The 19,940-nt window shown below is 42.6% G+C and overlaps 1 protein-coding gene across 6 annotated transcripts in view; it reads right to left on the reverse strand.

Annotated features, from left to right (window-relative positions):
* ltbp1 (latent transforming growth factor beta binding protein 1) overlaps positions 1 to 19,940 on the reverse strand; it is a 339,046-nt gene that overhangs the window by 302,564 nt on the left and 16,542 nt on the right. For all 6 annotated transcript variants that reach the window (XM_043695510.1, XM_043695509.1, XM_043695512.1 and 3 more), the window contains exon 3: positions 5,836 to 6,118. In XM_043695510.1, coding sequence (XP_043551445.1) covers positions 5,836 to 6,118 — 283 coding nt within the window. The remainder of the gene's footprint in view (positions 1 to 5,835; positions 6,119 to 19,940) is intronic.

Raw genomic sequence — 19,940 nt, forward strand, 5'->3', positions numbered from 1 at the left:
AGATACGAAGAATAATAGATGGTGTAGATCCTGAGAAGCTACTTCTGGTATTTTGGGGAGTCTAGGACCAAAGAATGTAATGTAAATATTACAGCAAGACCTTTGAGGAATGGAATTCAGAAACACTTCTACAGGCAAAGGTAGCAGAAATGTTGATCTCTCTTCAAGAAATGGCAAATGCTGTAGGATCATGTATTAATCTTAAAATTGTGATCAATAGATATCAGTCAATGTTATTATAGTGTTGAGTCTCAGGTCAGCCATGAGCTCTCTGAATAATAGAAGAGCATCAAAATAGCCCACTCCTGTTCCTGTGAAGTCTCAGTGGCTGGAGAGTGGGACAGTGAAAAAAAAAATCAGATTCCCCTCTTCTGGACACAATCCTGATCAGACTTTCAGGGAGTAGGGGGGAAGGTGAAGCGTAGGACCTTGAAAATAGTTATTTTGTATTACCCGCAGTGCTATACATTAGTGAGAGTAGAAGTAGGAAGACAGAGGGATCAATCTCTTGGATGAGACCTGGTGCAGGTGAAAGAGTTTCACGTTCCTACTGGGACCAGCTCTAGGGTAGATGCACCTATTGAAGAGATGCAGTTTGCACCTTAACAGTACCAATGACAAGGTTGACTCGTAAGGCTGGAGAGGATTTAAACTAAATTGGCAGGGACGTGGGCACCAGCATGCAGAGGTAGAAAAGCAAAATAAGGTGTGTAAAGCGTAGTCAGAACCAGAAAAGAAAATCAAGTTGGAGAGGATCAGGTTGAGAAAGATTACGAGGGATACAAAGACAGGATTAGAATGCAGGTTATGTCATTGCACAATGTATGGCAAATAAGGACAAGTAGCCATACAGGAATACAATGCAGTGGCAATGATGAAAATATGAGTTAAAAATAGTGAGGACCAGGCACTTAATATTCAAGGACACAATATTCTCAAAGAAGATAAGGGAGGAAAAAAACTGAGTTGGGGAAGCAACGTGGATCAAGGAAAATATTATAAAGATATTGCAAAGGGAGGATGTCAAAAACAAAATCCATTTGGTTAGAGTTGAGATAATCGTGCAACTGAAGCTATTTTATTGGATAGTAAGAGAAAAAGAGAGAAAGAATGAGAAACATAGACAAAGATTGAGGAGATAACTGTAGGGAAATCAGAGATATGCTCAAGAAACACATACTTTAACAAACTAATTGGGACATTGGTAGTGTAAAGGGTAAGGAGGATGAGAATTTTCTGAACCATGCTCAGAAGAACTTCCTTGACTAGTATATTCTCTAACAAGCTAGAAAGGAGGCATTACAGGATCTGCTTTCAGGGAATGAGGTGGACTATGTGGGACAAGTGGCTTTTGTGGGGAACACTCAGGGAAGAGGGATCATTAAGTTTTAGATTAGCAATGAAGAAGAGCAAGGAAAGTATAAAAGGTTGGTTAACAAAAATGTGATTGAATATTGCTGGGAAAAGATACTTTATGGAAGCTTTGCATACTGTATTTATGAGCACACTTGCAAGATACAGTAATGTAAATGGGAGCAATTTTTCAGATGCATGAAGTGAGAGAGCTGATTGGTTGGCAATTGGACTCTGATGGGGGAGGCATTGCCATGGAGAATGCATCAGTTAGATGATGACTGACAGTTTACCACCAAACTTTGTTTAAACATAAACCACACAGTTGGACTTTAATTGGCCAAGGCATTGTCCTCAGGAGTGGACTAGAAAATGGTTGTCACATGTTTTGTTGAGTTGAAACAGGCACAGTGCGTGTTTATCTATTCTTTCTGTCTGCAAAGAATAGGGCCCTGCTTATTAATATATGTAGGTTCCAGTACACACAAGTGAGCCAACACTACAAGTTTGACTGACAATCTTAAATTGGTGGTCAGAGTAACTGAGGTTCATGGAATAGAAAGGCTAGTGTCAGCTTGGATTAAAAACAAACTAGTTTATGGTCAGGAAACCGAGAATTCTGGTAAATGGTTATTTTAGACTGGAGACTGGTATTAATTTGTTCTCTTCAATGTGACAATGCTAGGAACACTGTTTATTTTACTCGACAGAAATGGCCTAGATTTTGGAATACATAGAAAATAGTCAAAATTTGCCAATGATACAAAACTTGCAAGTGTGGCTGATGGTCAATCAATTACAATAGCATGTAGATAGGCCAGCAGAACAAAAGACAAGATGCAGTTTAACACAGAGAAATCAGAGGGATTGCATTTGTACAAAAAGAATAGAGAGAGAGACAATAAAAAAACTGGATGGCTCCTTTCAAAAGAGTTTTCAAGAAAAGATGGACTTGGAAGTTCATCTACAGAGATCTTTGGTGGTGACAGAGAGATCTATCAGCAAAGAATATATTATCTTGGGCTTTCTAAATTCTGTTGCTGGAGTATAAAAACAAGGATGTTATGCTAAATCTTTATAAAGTTCTGGTTAGGCTGCAGATTTTGTACTGCATCCAGTCTGGTCACAACATTTTCAAAAGGATGTGTGGATCCTTGACAGGCTGCAGAAGAAATTTACTGGAACAGTGCCAGGGATGAGGGAATCTAGGGACACGGTTAGGATAGCAAAGTTGATATTTTTTTCTTCTTGGAGAATAGATATTTCCGGAAAAATTTAATGGAGGTGTAAATGATTGTGATGGGTTTATACAAAGCAAACAAAGATGCACTGTTCCAAAAGGCTGATAATCCAAGAACTAGGAGACAGTGATTTAACATTTTGAACAAGAGATGCAGCAGGATTGTCAAGAAAGAACATCAAGTGGTAATGATATGGAACTATGTTGTTAAACTTGAAAGGGTGCAGCACACATTTATAAGGATGCTGCTGGAGTTGGAGGGTTTGAGTTATAGGTACAGGCTGGATAGGCTGGAGCTATTTTCCCTGGAATGTTGGACACTGAGGAGTGACCTTATAGAAGTCTATCAAATCAAGAAGGGCATGGAGAGGGTGAATGGCCAAGGTCTTTTCCCCAGCATTGGACAGAGCTGAACCAGAGGGCATACGTTTAAGGTGAGAAGGAAAAGATTTAAAAAGGACCTAAGGGGCAACAATTTTATGAGGGGGATGGTATGTGTATGGAATGAGCTGCCAGAGGAAGTGGTGGAGGCTGGTACAATTGCAACATTTAAAAGGCATCTGGATGGGTATATGAATAGGAAGCGCTTAGAGGGATATGGCCAAGTGCTGGTAAATGGGACTAGATTAATTTAGGATATCTGGTTGGCATGGATGAGTTGGACCAAAGGTCTGTTTCCATGCTGTACAGCTCAATGACTCTGTGTCTTTTTTTGAGAGTGGCAAAATGAATGAATTTGAAAGGAAACTGGATGGAACTTAAGTGAACTAACTCTGCACGGATCGAGTAGGGGAATGGGACTGGTTAGATTGCTCTACAGAGAGCAGGTACGGACATGATGGGTGAATGGCTTCCTCCTGTGCTGTAATTAGAAAACCTGCTGGAAAGTATCTGTTCATGGACTTTGAGTGATGATGGGATTAGACTGAATTGCCTCGAGTAACAAGCCAGTCTGCCAACAGCTGGTGAGCAGCCGCAGTCATTGGAAATGCACCCATATCTGTAAGGGTGGAAAAGATCTTCAATAAATACACATTACAAGTTCAGTTGGGATTGTGGGCACAAGAGGAACACTCTTCCAAAAGTAACAGTAACTGTAATTATTCACTGTATAGTCCACAAAGCAGCCAAACATTAACTATAAAACACTTTCATTACTGCAATACAAAATCACAAACGCTGCTTTCATATTGGCCTTATTTTATTGCAGAAGCCAATGGAAAACTGGCTGTAAAATCTTCCGAAACTTTGTGTCTGCAAGGCTGCAGACTGAGTGCCTCCCACAATTAACCAGGTATTATCAGTCATGTGCACCGCAAGGTCTAGTCTTCAGAGGGACAACTTCAAAGAGAAACAGACACCGATAACTGTCCGCCCTGCTACACTAGAACCAGTCTGAGGACTACTCCCTTACCAGTTGTATTTTTCTCACTCTCAGTTCCTGGTCACTGATCAATCTAAGCACCTCCCTGTTGTGTGATCACACTCCTGTCTCAGACCAGTCTTCCCAATAAGCCTCAAGAAATGTTACGGAAGATTTGAGCAGCACAGTAGCTCAGTGTTCCACCCTCAGGAGACTGTCAGTGTGGAGTATGGACATTCTCCCTTTAACTGCATGGGTTTCCACCAGGTGCTCTGAATCCCTCCCATGTGCAGGTTAGGGTGGACTGGCCGTGCGGAATTGTCCATAGGGTCCAGGGACGTGCAGTCTAGGTGGATTAGCCATGGGAAATTCAGGGTTACAGGGATAGGGTAGGGGCATGGGGCTGCGTCTGGGCAGGATGCTCTTCAGAGGCTCAGTGCAGACTCGATGGCCCAAATGGCCTCTTTCTGCACTGAAGGGATTCTTTGATATAAAACAGTGAGAATCATGTAACAATTTTGTTCACATGACAACTAGCCCCTCCTTCCTCCCTCATTGATCTGTTCATGCTTCTGAAATGAAAGCAATGTCACATTAACAGCTTTTTTAAAAGTCATAGAGATGTACAGCAGAGAAACAGAGCCTTTGATCCAACCCGTCCATGCTGACCAGATATCCCAATCCAAACTAGTCCCACCTGCCAGTACCTGCCCCATATCCCTCTAACCCCTTCTTATTCATATACCCCTCCAGATATACCCCTCCAGATGCCTTTTAAATGTTGCAATTGTATCAGCTTCCACCACTTCCTCTGGCACCTCATTCCATACACGTATCATCCTCTGTATGAAAAAGTTACCCTTTTTATAACTTTCCCCTCTCACCCTAAACCTATGTCCTCTAGTTCTGGACTCCCCCATCCCAGGGAAAAGATTTTGTCTATTTATCCTATCCATGCCCCTTATGAAACTTGAAAAGGTTCAGAAAAGATGTTGCCATTTGAGCTACAGGAAGATGTTGAATAGGATAGGGCTGTTTTCCCTGGAGCGTCAGAGGCTGAGGGGTGACCTTATAGAGGCATCTACCCTGTTAGCGTCACTGTGTTTCCTAGCTGCTAACAGTTCTGAGGAAGGGTCACTGAACGTGAAACATTAACTCTGCTTTCTTCCCTCAGATGCTGCCATACCTGCTGAGTTTCTTCAGCAATTTCTGTTTTTGTTTCATATCTCCAGTATTGCAATTCTTTGTTTTATTCCCCTGTAGGGTCCCCTAACAACCTTATATGTTTCAGTATGGTTGCCTCGCATTCGTCTCCATTCCAATGAACAAATGCCCAACCTACTAACCTCACTCAGAAGAAAAACTCTCTCTATCCAGGATCAACGTACTGAACCTTCTGTGAACTGCCTCCAATATCAACAATCTTTCCTTAAATAAGGGGACCAAAACTCTTCACAGTATTTTTAGTACAGTCTAACTACAGTACTTGTTTAAGCAAGACTTCCCTACTTTTAGACCCCTATTCCCTTGAAAATAAAGGCAGACATTCCATCTCCCTTCACTATTCTTGTTGAACTTCTATGCCAGACGTTTGTAACTTGGACATGAGGACCTCCCCAATTGGTCTCTCCTGCAAAGTTCTATGTTTAAAATAATATTCAGCTCCTCCACTCTTTTTGCCAAAGTGCGTAACCACACAGTATCCCACATTATACTCCAGCTGCTCAGTTTTTGCCCTCTCGTTTGACCTGTCTGTAAGTCTCTGCAAACTCTTTGTGTCTTCCTTCACCATTTGCCTTCCCCCTTATTTCTGTGTCATCCATAAACCTGAAGCCCGCGGACACAAAGTCTCATAAATTACAGTGCGAGCAGGACTTACTGAGACTGCTGGGGCACCACCATGGAAGGTTTCTGCTTCACAGTCAAAGACATGTGGCCCAGTGAATTGATATTCTGAGGAGGTTGCACCAATCTCTGGGTCATGGTTTGCTGGGGCGCCTGTTGCGGTATGGGCTGAGCCTGGGCCACCGTGTCTTGATTGTTTGTGGGTTGAACGCTGGACGACGTCTCCTCACATGCTTTACCTTTGGTGCCTGGTTTGCACACGCAAAGCTGGGGCCTTAGACACATCCCTCCATTTTGGCACTTTGGAGAACAATTCGCTGTCAGAAAAAGAACATATTTCATTGACAATACTAATGCCAGACTAGAACAAAACAGCTATCTGAAAAGTGAAGGACAAAATTAGAGGTGGATTTGATGATTCTTTTGATTCTGCAAAGAGTGATTGAGGCAGGTATTAACACTGAATTGGTACAAAATACGCAATAGTGCGTGGAGTACCTCTTTTACTTCTCTTCCACTGTTAAGGCGAATAAAAATACATGAGATGCATACAAACCAGGAGCAGATTTAGAAGCAAAAACAAAAGTTGGTGGAAAAGCTGAGCAGGTCTGGCAGCATCTGTGGAGAGAAATCAGGGTTAATGTTTCAGGTCAAGTGACCCGAAACGTTAACTCTGATTTCTCTCCACAGATGCTGCCAGACATGCTGAGCTTTTCCAACAATCTCTGTTTTTGTTTCTGATTTCCAGCATTCGCAGCTTGTTCAATTTTTAAAAGAGCACATTTAGGCCATTCAGCCCTTCAAACCATTCATTAGGATCATGGCTGATCTGTTTTCATTCCACATTCCACATTCCCATCAATTTCCAGCATGGAGCTACCAAGAATCACACGATTGACCCCGTTGCTTGAGGTAGGATGAGAGAGGAAGATTAAAATTTGACGACCAAGTGAAGCTAACTGTTTGCCACTGCTTGCTCTACAGTAGCAACACAAGTGGCACTTTCCAATAACAGGGTGTAACCATCAAGACATTCTGTCTACCGTACAAAACAGTGACGCATTCAATGAGCAATCCCTGGTATGTTCAGCTTTACACTAACACCTAATTTAAGATTATTGATTAGGCTCACAAATGTGGTTTAATAACACTTGCTTGGAGTTATATATGTTCATATCAGATTCAATTCCCACATTGACTGAGATTACCATAACTGTTCCAGCTTCTCAACTTCATCCCTTGTCTGAGGCATCCCTCAGGTTAAACTCACCACCAGTAATCTCTCTCTCTCTCTCTAATGAGACAGCAGCCCCATGGTGCTCTACAATTTTTTTTTAAAATGCGTTCATTTGTGGGATGTGGACATTGCTGCCTGACCAGCATTGATTGCCTGTCCCTCGTTGCCCCTTGAGAAGGTGATGGTGAGCTGCCTTCTTGAACCATCCACCTGCTGTGGGTTGACCCACAATGCCATTAGGGAGGAAATGCCAGGATTTTGACCCAGGACAGCGCAGGAACAGCGATATATTTCCAAGTGAGGATAGTGAATGGTTTCCAGGGCAACTTGAAGGTGGCGGCGTTTCCATACATCTGCTGCTAACAAGGCTAACTATGATGGCATTACCATTACCTCATATACAGGGAACAACAATATTTCCAGGCATTTGTAGTAACAGGAGATCTACACTTCTGGGGAATGAGGCGAGATTCAGCTGGCAACAAATTGTTCTGGGGAATTGTGACCAGTTGTCAATGAGAAAGGTTTCCTTCCTGCCAACAGCTATGTGATTGGCTCCCAGGTAGCTGAATAGCTTATGGGTGTGAATGTTTGGTCAGAAGCTGTCAAATCTCTTTTAAAAAAAGGAAGCTGACCTTTTTCTCAGTAGTAAAACCCTGAAGGAAGGCCAGTTTATTCCCCTCAGCAGTTGTTGTAAGCTGTGGCTATTAACCAATAAATGAGAGGGGTAGGTGTGACCCAGTCACCCTGCAAGCAAATGGAAATTCTTAGAGAAGGAAGGTCACAGACCAGCAAGTCCTCACAAACCAAAAGGATCATCTGAGCAAATTCTGTGGACATGGGCCATTGAAGTGCCTTCCCGGTTTTTCCCTCCATCCATGAAACCCTTTTTTTTCATTTCTGTCTGTGTTAGAACAGTTTTACAAAGGGGATTAGAGCACTAACGAGTAAAGTTATATGTTAACTTCTCGTAATTTGTTTATCTGTAGCTAGAATCTATTTATTTTATGAAACAGTAATTCTTGTGCTGGTTTTCTCTCAGCTGGAGGCTAAAGGACAGACAAATTGAGGAATTTCACACACTTCTGTAAGTATCGTAAAATCCAGCAGTGAAAATGTGGGGGTTCTTGTAAAATGTCAGTGTTCCCTAAAGGATGTTTGTTAAACAGTTACTACAGTGCAAAGCAAGGCTCCCACATGGAGTATGGAATTCAAGAAACACTGTGAAAGATACGGTGACATCAACTAAAAGGTTGACTCTGTGGCCTTTAGGGAGGAACATCTGCTGTCCTTACCTGTCTGGTCTACATGTGACTCCAGACCTAGAACTATAGTTTTGACTCCTAACTGCTCCCTGAAATGACCAAGTAAGCCACGTGTTTCAAGGGCATCTAGGGATGTATCCTGCATCCCAGGAATGAATAGATGTAAAACAAATTCTAGTTTTGGTCTTCTCTACAACATGGATCACAATTCACTTGAACATTAGTCAGTGTGTCTTTCAGAAGTTGCAGAGGCTCATGTGAAGCCACATTCCCAGGACTGTGGACTATTCAACAAATGGAACTCTCCCATTATTACATTTCCAATCTCAAGTCATACATCTGCATCATAGTTAGGATAATTCCGGAAGAACATCTGGAGCGGATCTGAAATCCATAACAGTTTCAATTATTAAAGCAGCTGAAATAAAAATGATTTACTGCACTATACCTTTTGACCAGGCTGCTTTTTAGCAATATCGAGGACATGGCTCACTCAGCTGTGAACATTCAGCCCTAAGAGTAATACGTTAATTCCTCTGAATGTAATGAAAGAAAGATCATTTACAGCATGTTTGATTCTTCTGTCTTTATGGAAATCAGCAATTCTCCACACTGAAGTCCAGAGTACTCAGTAAGATCTATGCTGTAAATCTGTTTGGTTTGGAGGCAGTATTCTGTTCAGCAGTAACTCAAGATCGTCAGACGTCAATGTTCAACATGCAGACACCTGCTCTGAATAGTGACCTAACAATCTGACATGCCATTGAAGCAGTTTTTTTTTTAAAACTTCTTGTATCTCAATTTTATTCCATTTCCTGACAGTCAGTGAATGACAGGAAACATTTGCAGACATACATCTGGGGTTCATTTGGGAAAGTATATACAAACCCATGGCCAACACGGTGCGTATGAAATAAGGCATACATTTCACCATCAAAACAACTGCTTTCCTTGGATTGGTACATCATCATTTTCCATTTCCGGCTAAGGAAGGCCATGAAGGTAACAATCAAAAAAGTTTACTTTGTATATAAAAGTTCAAGATTTGTCATTCGCACTCCAGGCATGCTGTACATGTGCAAATTTTAGAGGGGTTTTTTTGAATAAACTAAAACTTCCAGATGGTTGAACCTTGGGAAACAGTTGGGCATTTACTAGTACTTGCCAAAATTGGGTGCGGTAAAATAATGGTTATACCACTCAACTAACAATCAGGTCCCAGAAAGATGATCGTTCAAATTCCACCATGACAGCTTGAGAATAAGTATATCTGGAAATGATAAACCTCAATAATGGTGACCATGAACCTCAGATTCCTGTAAAAACCCACTGGTTCATTAATGTGTTTTATGGGAAGAAGCATGCTCTGCTCACTATGCGACTCCAGACTCTGAAATGGCTACACAGGTAATGGGTAATTAGAGATGGACAATAATTGCAGATCTTTCCAGTGATGCCTACATCCATAAATTAACAGAAAATAACATCAGGTTAACCAAGAGCTGATCTATTTACAGAATTTGGGCCATCTGTACCTAGAGGGAAAGTACAAGGCTCTCACGATTACAAAATAATACTTTGTGCATTTGTTTGTTTAATACTCCAGTTCTTATAAACAGAAGCATTCTCCTCCTTTGTATAACCAGCACTACAGGAATAGACAGTGGTTTAACTAAATAAGTAGTCATTACACAAGCACAGAGGATCTCTGCTGACTGTGCTGAGGATTTGGAGCAGAGTAATAGTGCAGTTGTTCCCCTAATCTGCCCTTTCTCGAAAATGAGTAAATTACGGACTATTCCTGGGGATGCGTTAGGGCTACCCATGACTGGGTGGCACAAAATGGCCGACGGCTGGCCATGCAGTTAGAGCATGTGGGAAAATACATGATTAATAAAGTCTCTACAAGTAAACAATAGCTGGTCTGTCTTAAATGAGAGAGAATGTGCAGCTGCCAAATGTTATCCATTGTGAAAAGCTTCAAGAAAGAAGATAAGAAAGTCTGTGAAAACATCATGACCGGGGGCTAGATCATCAGCCTGCCCATCTCTTTAAGATGCTGCACCAGAGAGCCAATCACAGAGAGACAATCCGGTACTGCTGACCAGTAGTAGCTAAAGGGTGTGCGTGCCCTCTAAGTTTTTAACTGTATATAATCTCAAATTTCCGTGTGCCTTACTGCAAAGTAAATCTGAAGCTGTAATGAAGTTGTACCAAAATAAAGTTGGAACTAAATCTACCACCGCACCCGGGCTCTCACTGGAAAACATGAGATCTAACAGCATGTAAGCTATTGTATCCTCTCCCAAATTGTTAAAGACAACTAGAGATGAACAAATTGCCTGTTCGTTACAGGCTTCAAGTCAGAAAGTTGAAAAGAACCCAGGATGAGCTTTCTTTCTCATCTGTCACAAAATGGTCCATTCAGCATGTGGTAAGAACATGCTCAACGCAACATCAGCTAATATAACATTGCACTGAGCTGGTTTACAAGCCCTGCAGGGGAACCATTAATCAAAATCACCAAATTTGCCAAATAGCATGCAAATTAAGGAGCTCTCCACAAGACTTAAGTTCTTATAATTTTTACACTAAAATGAATAGCAAAATGAATGGAAATGAAAATTAAACAATAATTAACAGACAAATTATACATCAAAAAGATAAATCTCCTCTTAAATAGAAAATAAACAAAGGTACAAGAACCTTACCCAACCGGAAACACCTGCATCCCAATCTCCATACAAGCTTTCCAGTCTTTCCAACAGGATCTCTAGTTCATCAGCTCTCTCATTTCCCCTCAATTCATTTGGCTCTCGAATCATGTTCACCAGTAGCTGCACTCCATTCAGTTACAGTCAGCTCCAACAAGATACATGCCTCTCTCAAAAAGTCATGTTAATCCTAATGGCATCCACTCTCAGTCAGTAATTTTTGAACCAACCAACCAACAGGTCCTCCGATACAAACTCAACTGTTAGGATTCTGTCTCTTTTAGCTCAGGCAATCACTTACCAATGGGTTTCTGGAGTTCTAATTTTATTTGTACTGCCAAACTAACCTTGAAGTAGAAACTCGACTTGCTCCTAAACACACCAGGAGTTTAATAATTGTGTTGTGCTATAGTTCTTGTTTATTTCTGCAGCTGTGTGCTTCTGCCCCTGGCTTTCCTTTGAGCCTGACAACTGTATGGCTTTTGGACTTAACTCTCTTCCTGTTGTTACTGCTTCTAGGTCAAGGGTAGCCAGGTCACATGGACCATTATTTCTTATTAACCTGGAAAGTCACAAATGATCCTTTTGCAACTAAAATAACTCTACTGAGGCCGGTATCCTGTCACCAAGTCACCTTTTATTTATATCTGAACAGTCCTTGACTTTAGTACTGCCTCTTCAGAGTCAGCTCTCAGAGTGTCAGGGTCTCTGACAATCACCTTTTTAGTGCTTATTTCCCGCACAGCATCCATGCTGTGTGTGCGCGCAAGTGCAGGGACTCAATGAAGACACCATTGTGCAAACAATTTTATTCAATATTTCCACCACCAGGAAAAACACCCTTGTGGCCAGGGAACCAGTAAGGTGCAAAGCTTATGTGAAAAACATGAAGGGGGGGGGGTGGGGATTATATCAAAATAAAATTGCAGGGGGTAATAGAGCACTCCATCCCCCTCAGGGCTCCTTCTCCCTAAAGGCATTGAGTGTTAGTGGACACCACATGCTACCTCTCCAAGGACACCCAGACTTGAACATAACCGCGGAAGAGGGGTAGATAGTCGGCTGAAATGACCTCCAAAATAATAGGCAAAATTCGAATATATGTATGGAAATACGATGGATTTCTAATCCGTCGCCTTAACCACTCAGACACAACTGCAGAGCGACACTCCCCTTTTAATTGTTTTTTCTTTTTTTTTATGGTGTGTGTGTGTAGGTGTGAGACACAGTGAAAGACACAAAGTGCACGAATCTTTATTCAATTTCCACCACCAGGAAGATAGGAAAACACCCGGGTGGCCAGTGACAAACACTGCCCTTCACATCAAAGGACAGTGCTGGGTGATCAAAACAGTGAAGGGGAGGGTAGGGACTAAATCAAAATAGAGTTGGAGGGAGAAATGATGCACTCCACTCCCTGCGGTGCCCACCTCTCCCTGAACAACTCCAGGGTGTTGATCGATACCGCGTGCTCCTTCTCCAAGGACACCCAGACTTGAACATAACCGTGGAAGAGGGGTAGACAGTCAGCTGAAATGACCTCCAAAATAATAGGCAAAATTCGAATATATGTATGGAAATACGATGGATTTCTAATCCATCGCCTTAACCACTCAGCCACAACTGCAGAGCTACACTCCCCTTTTAAATCTGTCAGCCAGGGCTCCCCGATTGGACAAAGTTAACAGCCCCAATCAGGGAACTCATACTCTATGAGGTCTACCTGGCTGGCCTTGTCATGGTCATTACAACAACTGATGCAAAACCTTAAAGAGTTTCCTCAAACATTCTTAAAAGTAAGTGCAGATTTCTTCGACATTTTAAATAAATTACAGTACATAGGTCTAGTTTTGAAGACTGTTTTTAAGCTGAAATTAGGGAGTCAACTTATACACGAGGTATCATTTTCGAAGGGATGAAACTCATGCTTGGCATGAATCGAAAAATGGGTCAACAAGAGCCAGATCTCTATATAAATTAACAAATAACAAAAGGAAAAAGCATTATGGCAATTGTTGAATATTTATCTACAAAATAACTGCCTCTATTCTGCCAGCTACTGAATCCATCTTTTTTTGCTTCATTTTTGGCACATAATCTGATACATTGTTGAATCACTATGCTTCCGTTCTGATGACACTTAATTACTCAGTCAGCAATCTTTTGTTCTAGTTGTGGCCACTTGCTCAGCTTTCCTCGGTTGGCATACCCCTGTTTTGGCATAGCCTTTAACTGTGTGGCTATTTTCCTCCAATCTCTGACACGTTTTTCAGGAACTCAGCTTTGCTATTGGTGTTCTTCTCTGCAACTTCAATAATTTTTAGTTTAAACTGCGCTGTTTTACTTGTTTCTTCCATGATGCCATTTTGTCGGAAACATTTGGGAGAGTTTTACAATAGGTTCAGAGCACAACTGTACATGACACCTACTTCTAAGAAACTGAGGTAACAGCAGGAGGACAAGGTCAAGGGCTGCCATAAGGTACCGTAGATATTTGCATGTGCAGGTCAGATATATGTATGTAGATATTATATAAATAAATATACACAGTATATATTTCCTGACCAACATTCAATTTAACAATTTGAAAATTGTGTTGTGCAAACATATACTGGTGGCATGTGTGATGAATTTGAATCAAAAATGGGCAAATCATGCCATTTAAGGCTGCATATATGGTCAGGAAGAGACCCCTGAAAAGCTAGGGTCGACATATACACAAAGTATATGAAAATTACCAGATTTTTGGCCAAAATAAGGGGTCAACTTAGACATTAGATCGACCTTTACATGAGTATATACAGTACAAGTGTTTTTAATTGTGCTGTTTTCCGGTCCATGGCATTATTTGGGATCAAGGTAACAACAATTGCTGTCAAATTCCATTCTTGATGTTGCTTAGGTTTGAACCAACTGCCAAATGTTGGAATAGGAATAGTTTTATACTGTTACTTATCCAGAGTTGATGGTGGGACAGGACTTACAGCAACTGAGCAGTACAGTGATAGATAAAGAAGAGGTGCTGAAAAGGCCAGCAGGGGATGCACCCTAGATTGCTGAGAGAAGTAAGAGAGCAAATTGAAGAGCCATTGACAGTAATTTTCCAGCAAGGTTCACAATGCTGTAGTTTACCGTAAACAAAATCCATTCAATCGGCAAACAGTGCACTGTAACAAATATTCTGCATCTAATTTTAAAACTCTCCATAAGCTACAGCAAATGGAATTCATGACCAAAACTATTACAATATCTCTTAATAAAAGCAAAGGTTTTTCCAGAAAAATGTAGCACATGCAGTACAGTTACTTACTACATAATTAATATTTCTCCAGAAAAATACTGAGTACAGGATCACTCTTTATTGCAAATTATGCACCGAAGACCCATCATGAACAATTATAAGTATGATTCATCTCCATCGAGCCTCCATCAGTTTTCCCATTGTTGATGTCAAGCTGACAGATCTATAGTTTCCTTTATCCCTTTTTTAAATCATCGGTGTCATATTTGTAATCCTCCAGTCCCCCAGGACTTACCTTGTGTTCAGACAGGCCTGGAAAATTACTGTCAATGGCTCTGCAATTTGCCCCCTTACCTCTCAGCAATCTAGGGTGTATCCCCTGCTGGCCTTTTCAGCACCCCTTCTTTATCTCTCACTGTACTGCTCAGTTGCTCAACACACACATTTTCAACAGGGCCATTGTCGTCATCTGCTAATTTATAAAGATAGAAGCAATATATTCATCTAGCACCTCTGCTATATCCTTTGCTTCAGTGAGCAGTTTACTCTGCTTGTTCCTTGTGGGCCCCATCTATCCTTCACTAATCTTTTACTAATATTATGCTTGAAGAACATTTTGTTATTTGATTTAATATGGTCTGTCCATCCTTTCCTCACGCTTCCTTCTCTATTTTAGCTTTAGCCTCTCTCCTGCATTTGAGATTTCTACTGCTACTATTATTCCAGAATGCATCATATACCTTCTTTTTCTTACTTACTTTATCATCAATATCCTTAATCATCCAGCTACTTGAGGTTTGGATACCCCATATTTATTTCTCATGGGGGTATGTGCACCGTACTAAATCTCTTTTTTGAAAGTCTCACTTTTTTTTATCCACTCTTTTATTCACCAAAATGCATTTCTAAACAATCTGCTCCAGTTCAACTTTTTGACCATTAAAATCATCCCTTTTCCCATTTGGGATTTTATCCCCTTCCATCTTAATGTTGAACCTTTTTATATTATGATCACTATTTCCTAAATGTTCCCCATTCTGATGCTCTCTACTTGACCTGCCTTATTTCCTAAGACCAGGTGCAGCACAGCTCCTTCCCTGATAGGAATGGGAATGTACAGTTCTAGAAAGTTCTGCACACGTTACAAGAATGTCTCCCCTTCCAAGCCCCACAGACGACCTTGTTCCTGTCTACCAGAGGGTAACTGAAATCATGACTTGTTGTACAGGTTTCAGTGAGCTGCCTACAAATGCTCTCTTTTACCTCCTCCCCACTATATGGAGGTCTTCCTGTTTCTCACCTCTAACCATCGAGATTCTAGTTCAGGAAATGCATCTTGTTCAAAGGCTGTGCTATTACCTTTAACCAAGACCACTACAATTCCTCCTTTTTTACCCAACCTGTTTCTACTGAAAGCATTAGAATCTGGGATATTCAGTTTCCAGTCCAGTTCTAGCCACAATCGAGCCATGTTTCTGTCAATGCTCCTATATCATATCGCCATTGAGTAATTTCTGCTTCCAGCTCCCCAGATATGTTCACTACACTCTGTGCATTTATGCATGCACAACTTAATGCTGCCTTATCACTTTCTTGCTCATTGGAAGGCGATCATTTCTTTGTTCATTGTCAACACTCTCACCTTCCTTCAATTCTTTTTCCCCATTCCCCTCCATCTCTCTTTTAATCTCCCTGGTACTTCCAAAGCTAGGCCCATTAGTCAACCCCACCCTATCGGTTTACAAGTTTAAATCCATCCCCACTACGCTATTTACTATCTCAGCCTACAGATTAGTTCCATTTCAGTTCAGGTGATGCTCATCTTTTCTGAACAGTTTTCTCCTTTCCCAAAAGTGATCCCAATGTTCCAAAAATCCAAACCCCTCCCCTTGAAGACATCCCTCTAGCCACATTTTTACCTCCCTGATCTGCTCTTACCTAAATGCTGGAGCTCATTGCTCACAGGTAGTATTTCTGAGGTTACTATGCTGGAGGTCCTGTGTTTCAACATACGCCCTAACTCCTGAAACTGATGCTGAAAGGTCTCCACGCTGTCCCTCTCTATGTCGGTGGTTCCCACGTAAGCCACCCTTACCAGAAGCTTACTCAGTTTTTCTGTTATGTTCTGAATACCTGCAGCTGGGACGCAAATCAGCTGATCATCTCTACTTTAGCTGCAAGCAATGGTGTCACCTTCTGCAACCCATTGACTTTACAAACCAACTTCTGTAAAAGTGTGAAAGACAGGAAATCACCACCCACTTATGAAGCCAAGATGAGCAATTGCTTCCCTTCCTTGTTCAAAGTTTACTTCACTTCAAAGGATTCCAGTATTGTACCAATGAAGAGACCCTCATCCTTCAAGGTATCTCACTTCGCGACTTCAAAGTCTGAACTGCTCACACTTATTATTGTGCAGTGATAAAATATCTCAGTATTATGTTTCCTCATGCACTCCGCAATACCTTGATGGGCAGTGAAACATGACTACCCACCATCCTCAATCCCCACATGTCATTCCCATTAATATAAGATGGAAGAGCAAATCTATACTTAACCAATAGTGTCTTTTTGCATTCAGCGAGTTGTTGCAATGCAGTATCAGAATTCCATTATGCACATCATCTTTCCTTATAAGTCAAACTAGTAAAGCAGCTAGAGCTGAGTGTCAAAGAGAAAACAAAAGCAAACTTATGCACTTTTGGCACGAATTTTGGGTGAGGTTGACAGGGTCAGTTTCCAGTCGACCAACTCTGTGACAGCAAGACGATGGCAGATGGTTGATAACACCTCCTGCAAAATAAATGTTGACCCTCCACTCACCCACTAAAGCTTTAGTCTCAGAAATCCGGCTTTCACATAAGGAAATATAGTAATTTTTCACATAATGTTTGCGGATTTAAGCTTCTTGAGAAAATGCCTTTTTTATCAGCAATCTGCTTATCCTTGTTGCTGAGCTGTCCTCAATAGGACCATTCTTGTATTCACTGTGGCTAAGTTGTCTCGGAGTCACAAGATTCTAGGATCAAGTTCAATTCCAGGGCTTGAGCCAAAACACCAGGCTGATGCTGCAATGCAGTCCAAGGGAGCGCTACACTATCAGAGCTCTGACCTAAACTGGGAAGCTACCTGCCTGTCTTCATTATATTGAAGAAGAGCAGGGGAGATATCCAGAGTGTTGCAGCCCATCACTATCCCTCAATAAATGATTTGTTCACTTTCACATTGCCGCTTGTGGAAGCCTAATTTACATTTTTGCTGCTGCACTTTCCACATAACAACGGCGACTACAGTTCAAGTGCTTTGCAGCAGCTAGAGGTCATGAGGGGAGTTAGTCTTTGTTATTGTGTCGATCATTTTTCCCTTTATATAATCGTTAACTTTGCCACTTTCAAGTGGCTTGCATCTCTAATGTGAGCTTGTCCAGTCTTCACTACTGGAGAACCTCAGGTCATAGAATCCATACTGCGTGGAAGCAGGCCATTTGGTGAGCAGGCCTCCGAACAGCATCCCACCCAATTCCTGTAATCCTGCAGTTCCCATGGCTAATCCATCTAGCCTGCACATCCCTGGATACCATGAGCAATTAAGCATGGCCAATCCACCAAACCTGCAAATCTTTGGACTGTGGGAGGAAACTGAAGTACTCAGAGGAAACCCACGCAGACACAGGGAGAATGTGCAAACTCCACACAGACAGTCGGCCGAGGCTGGAATGTAACCTGTGTCCCTGACGCTGTGAAGTAGCAGGGCTAACCACTCAGCCACCGTGCCACCCCAAGTGCAGAGCATTGCATACAATTACACTCCAATCGACTTTCACAAATTCACGGCTTCTTCACATGCTCAATTGCTGAATCATGTTAACCTGAGCTCTGCTTCTAGAGTTGGTCATGAAGCTCTCGCCACATGGGGGACAGAGAGATTGCAGTACCATACTAGTGGAGAGCAACATAATATGCCACCCCATAAAGCAGGCCACCACACAGGAGGGGGGCTGCTGCAACGCTAAGGCAGAAACGACTCATTTTGTGATGCACGATGCATAGGAATCTCTCCTGCACTGCACTCCAACCCCAATCTTGCTGCTCTTTCTCTCCAACCAACAGGCAAGTTGCTTACAAACTCTGCCAACACAACATAAAAACAGGTGACTCTCTGATCAGGAAGGCCTTAACCCATTTGACCATCAGGTTGCTGAACTGATGATGCAACGTGATTATGTAACCTCTGCAGCAGGTAGGATTTGAACCCAGGCCTCCAAGCTTGGAGGTAAAGACACTACCACAACACCACAAGAAGCCCCAGTGATATATATGAGGCTGAGCCTGCTCAATAAGGATATGCTGCAGGATCATAACAGGCTTCACCACTGCTGCTCACCAAAGACAGGAGCAAGATTACAGATTCCTGTTTGTATCCATTGGAATGGTTTTGTAAAAGGGCAAAGTGAGCAAGTGCCTTCATGTGTAAGAAAAGCAAAATAGTGCCGATGCTGAAAATCTGAAATAAAAACAGGAGGTGCTGGAGAAGCTTAGCAGGTCAGGCTGCATCCACGGAGACAGAAGCAGAGTCGTGTCAGATTTGAAGTGTTAACTCTGTTTATCTCTCCACTGACATTGCCAAACCTGCCCCAGCACTCTCAGCCTGTGTACATATACTGTAGCCTCTGCAAATGTTGCTTATGCTGCAAAAATGGTTGGCCACTCTGACCAAAGGATGAGATAGCAAAATGGAGAAAACATAAATGAGCCTCCATTTCAGACTCCTGATCCCAGCACTGACCCAAAGATGGTCTGGGCCATCTTTTGATGGCTCGACATGGTGGTCTCCTGGACTGGCATGGCGGTCTCTTAGCCAGCGTAGCAGTCTCTCAGACTGGTATGGCAGTCTTTCGGTGTGGCAGTCTCCCAGTGTGGCATGGTGATCTCTCATATTGGAAGTCTCTCGGCCTGGCGTGGCAGTCTCCCAGTGTGGCAATCTCTTGTCCCAGTATGGCAGTCTTTTGGTGTGGCAGTCTCTTGACCTAGCGTGGCAGTCTCTCAGCCCCATATGGTGGTCTCTTGCCCTGGTGTGGCAGTCTCTCGGCCTGACATGGCAGTGTCTCGGCCCGGTATGGTGGTCTCTCGGACTGGTGTGGTAGTCTCTTGGTGTGGCAGTCTCTTGATCTGGCATGGTGACCTCTCAGTGCAGCAGTCTCCCGGCCTGGCATGGCAGTCTCTCATCTCTTCCACTTCCCGATCCTCCGCCCTTGAACCCCGCCCCTCCAACCGCCACCAGGACAGAACCCCACTGGTCCTCACCTACCACCCCACTAACCTCCATGTACAGCGCATCATCCGCCGCCATTTCCGCCACCCCCAAACGGACCCCAGCACCAAGGATATATTTCCCTCCCCTCCCCTAACAGCATTCCGTAAAGACCACTCCCACCGTGACTCCCTCGACAGATCCACACCCCCCACCAACCCAACCTCCACTCCCGGCACCTTCCCCTGCAACCGCAGGAGGTGCAAGACTTGCGCCCACACCTCCCCCCTCACCTCCCTCCAAGGCCCCAAAGGAAACTTCCATACCCGCCACAGATTCACCTGTACCTCCACACACATCATCTATTGCATACTCTGCACCCGATGTGGCCTCCTCTATATTGGAGAGACGGGCCGCCTACTTGCGGAGCAT

This window comes from Chiloscyllium plagiosum, chromosome 9 (genome assembly GCF_004010195.1).
Source record: "Chiloscyllium plagiosum isolate BGI_BamShark_2017 chromosome 9, ASM401019v2, whole genome shotgun sequence".
Lineage (NCBI taxonomy): Eukaryota > Metazoa > Chordata > Chondrichthyes > Orectolobiformes > Hemiscylliidae > Chiloscyllium > Chiloscyllium plagiosum.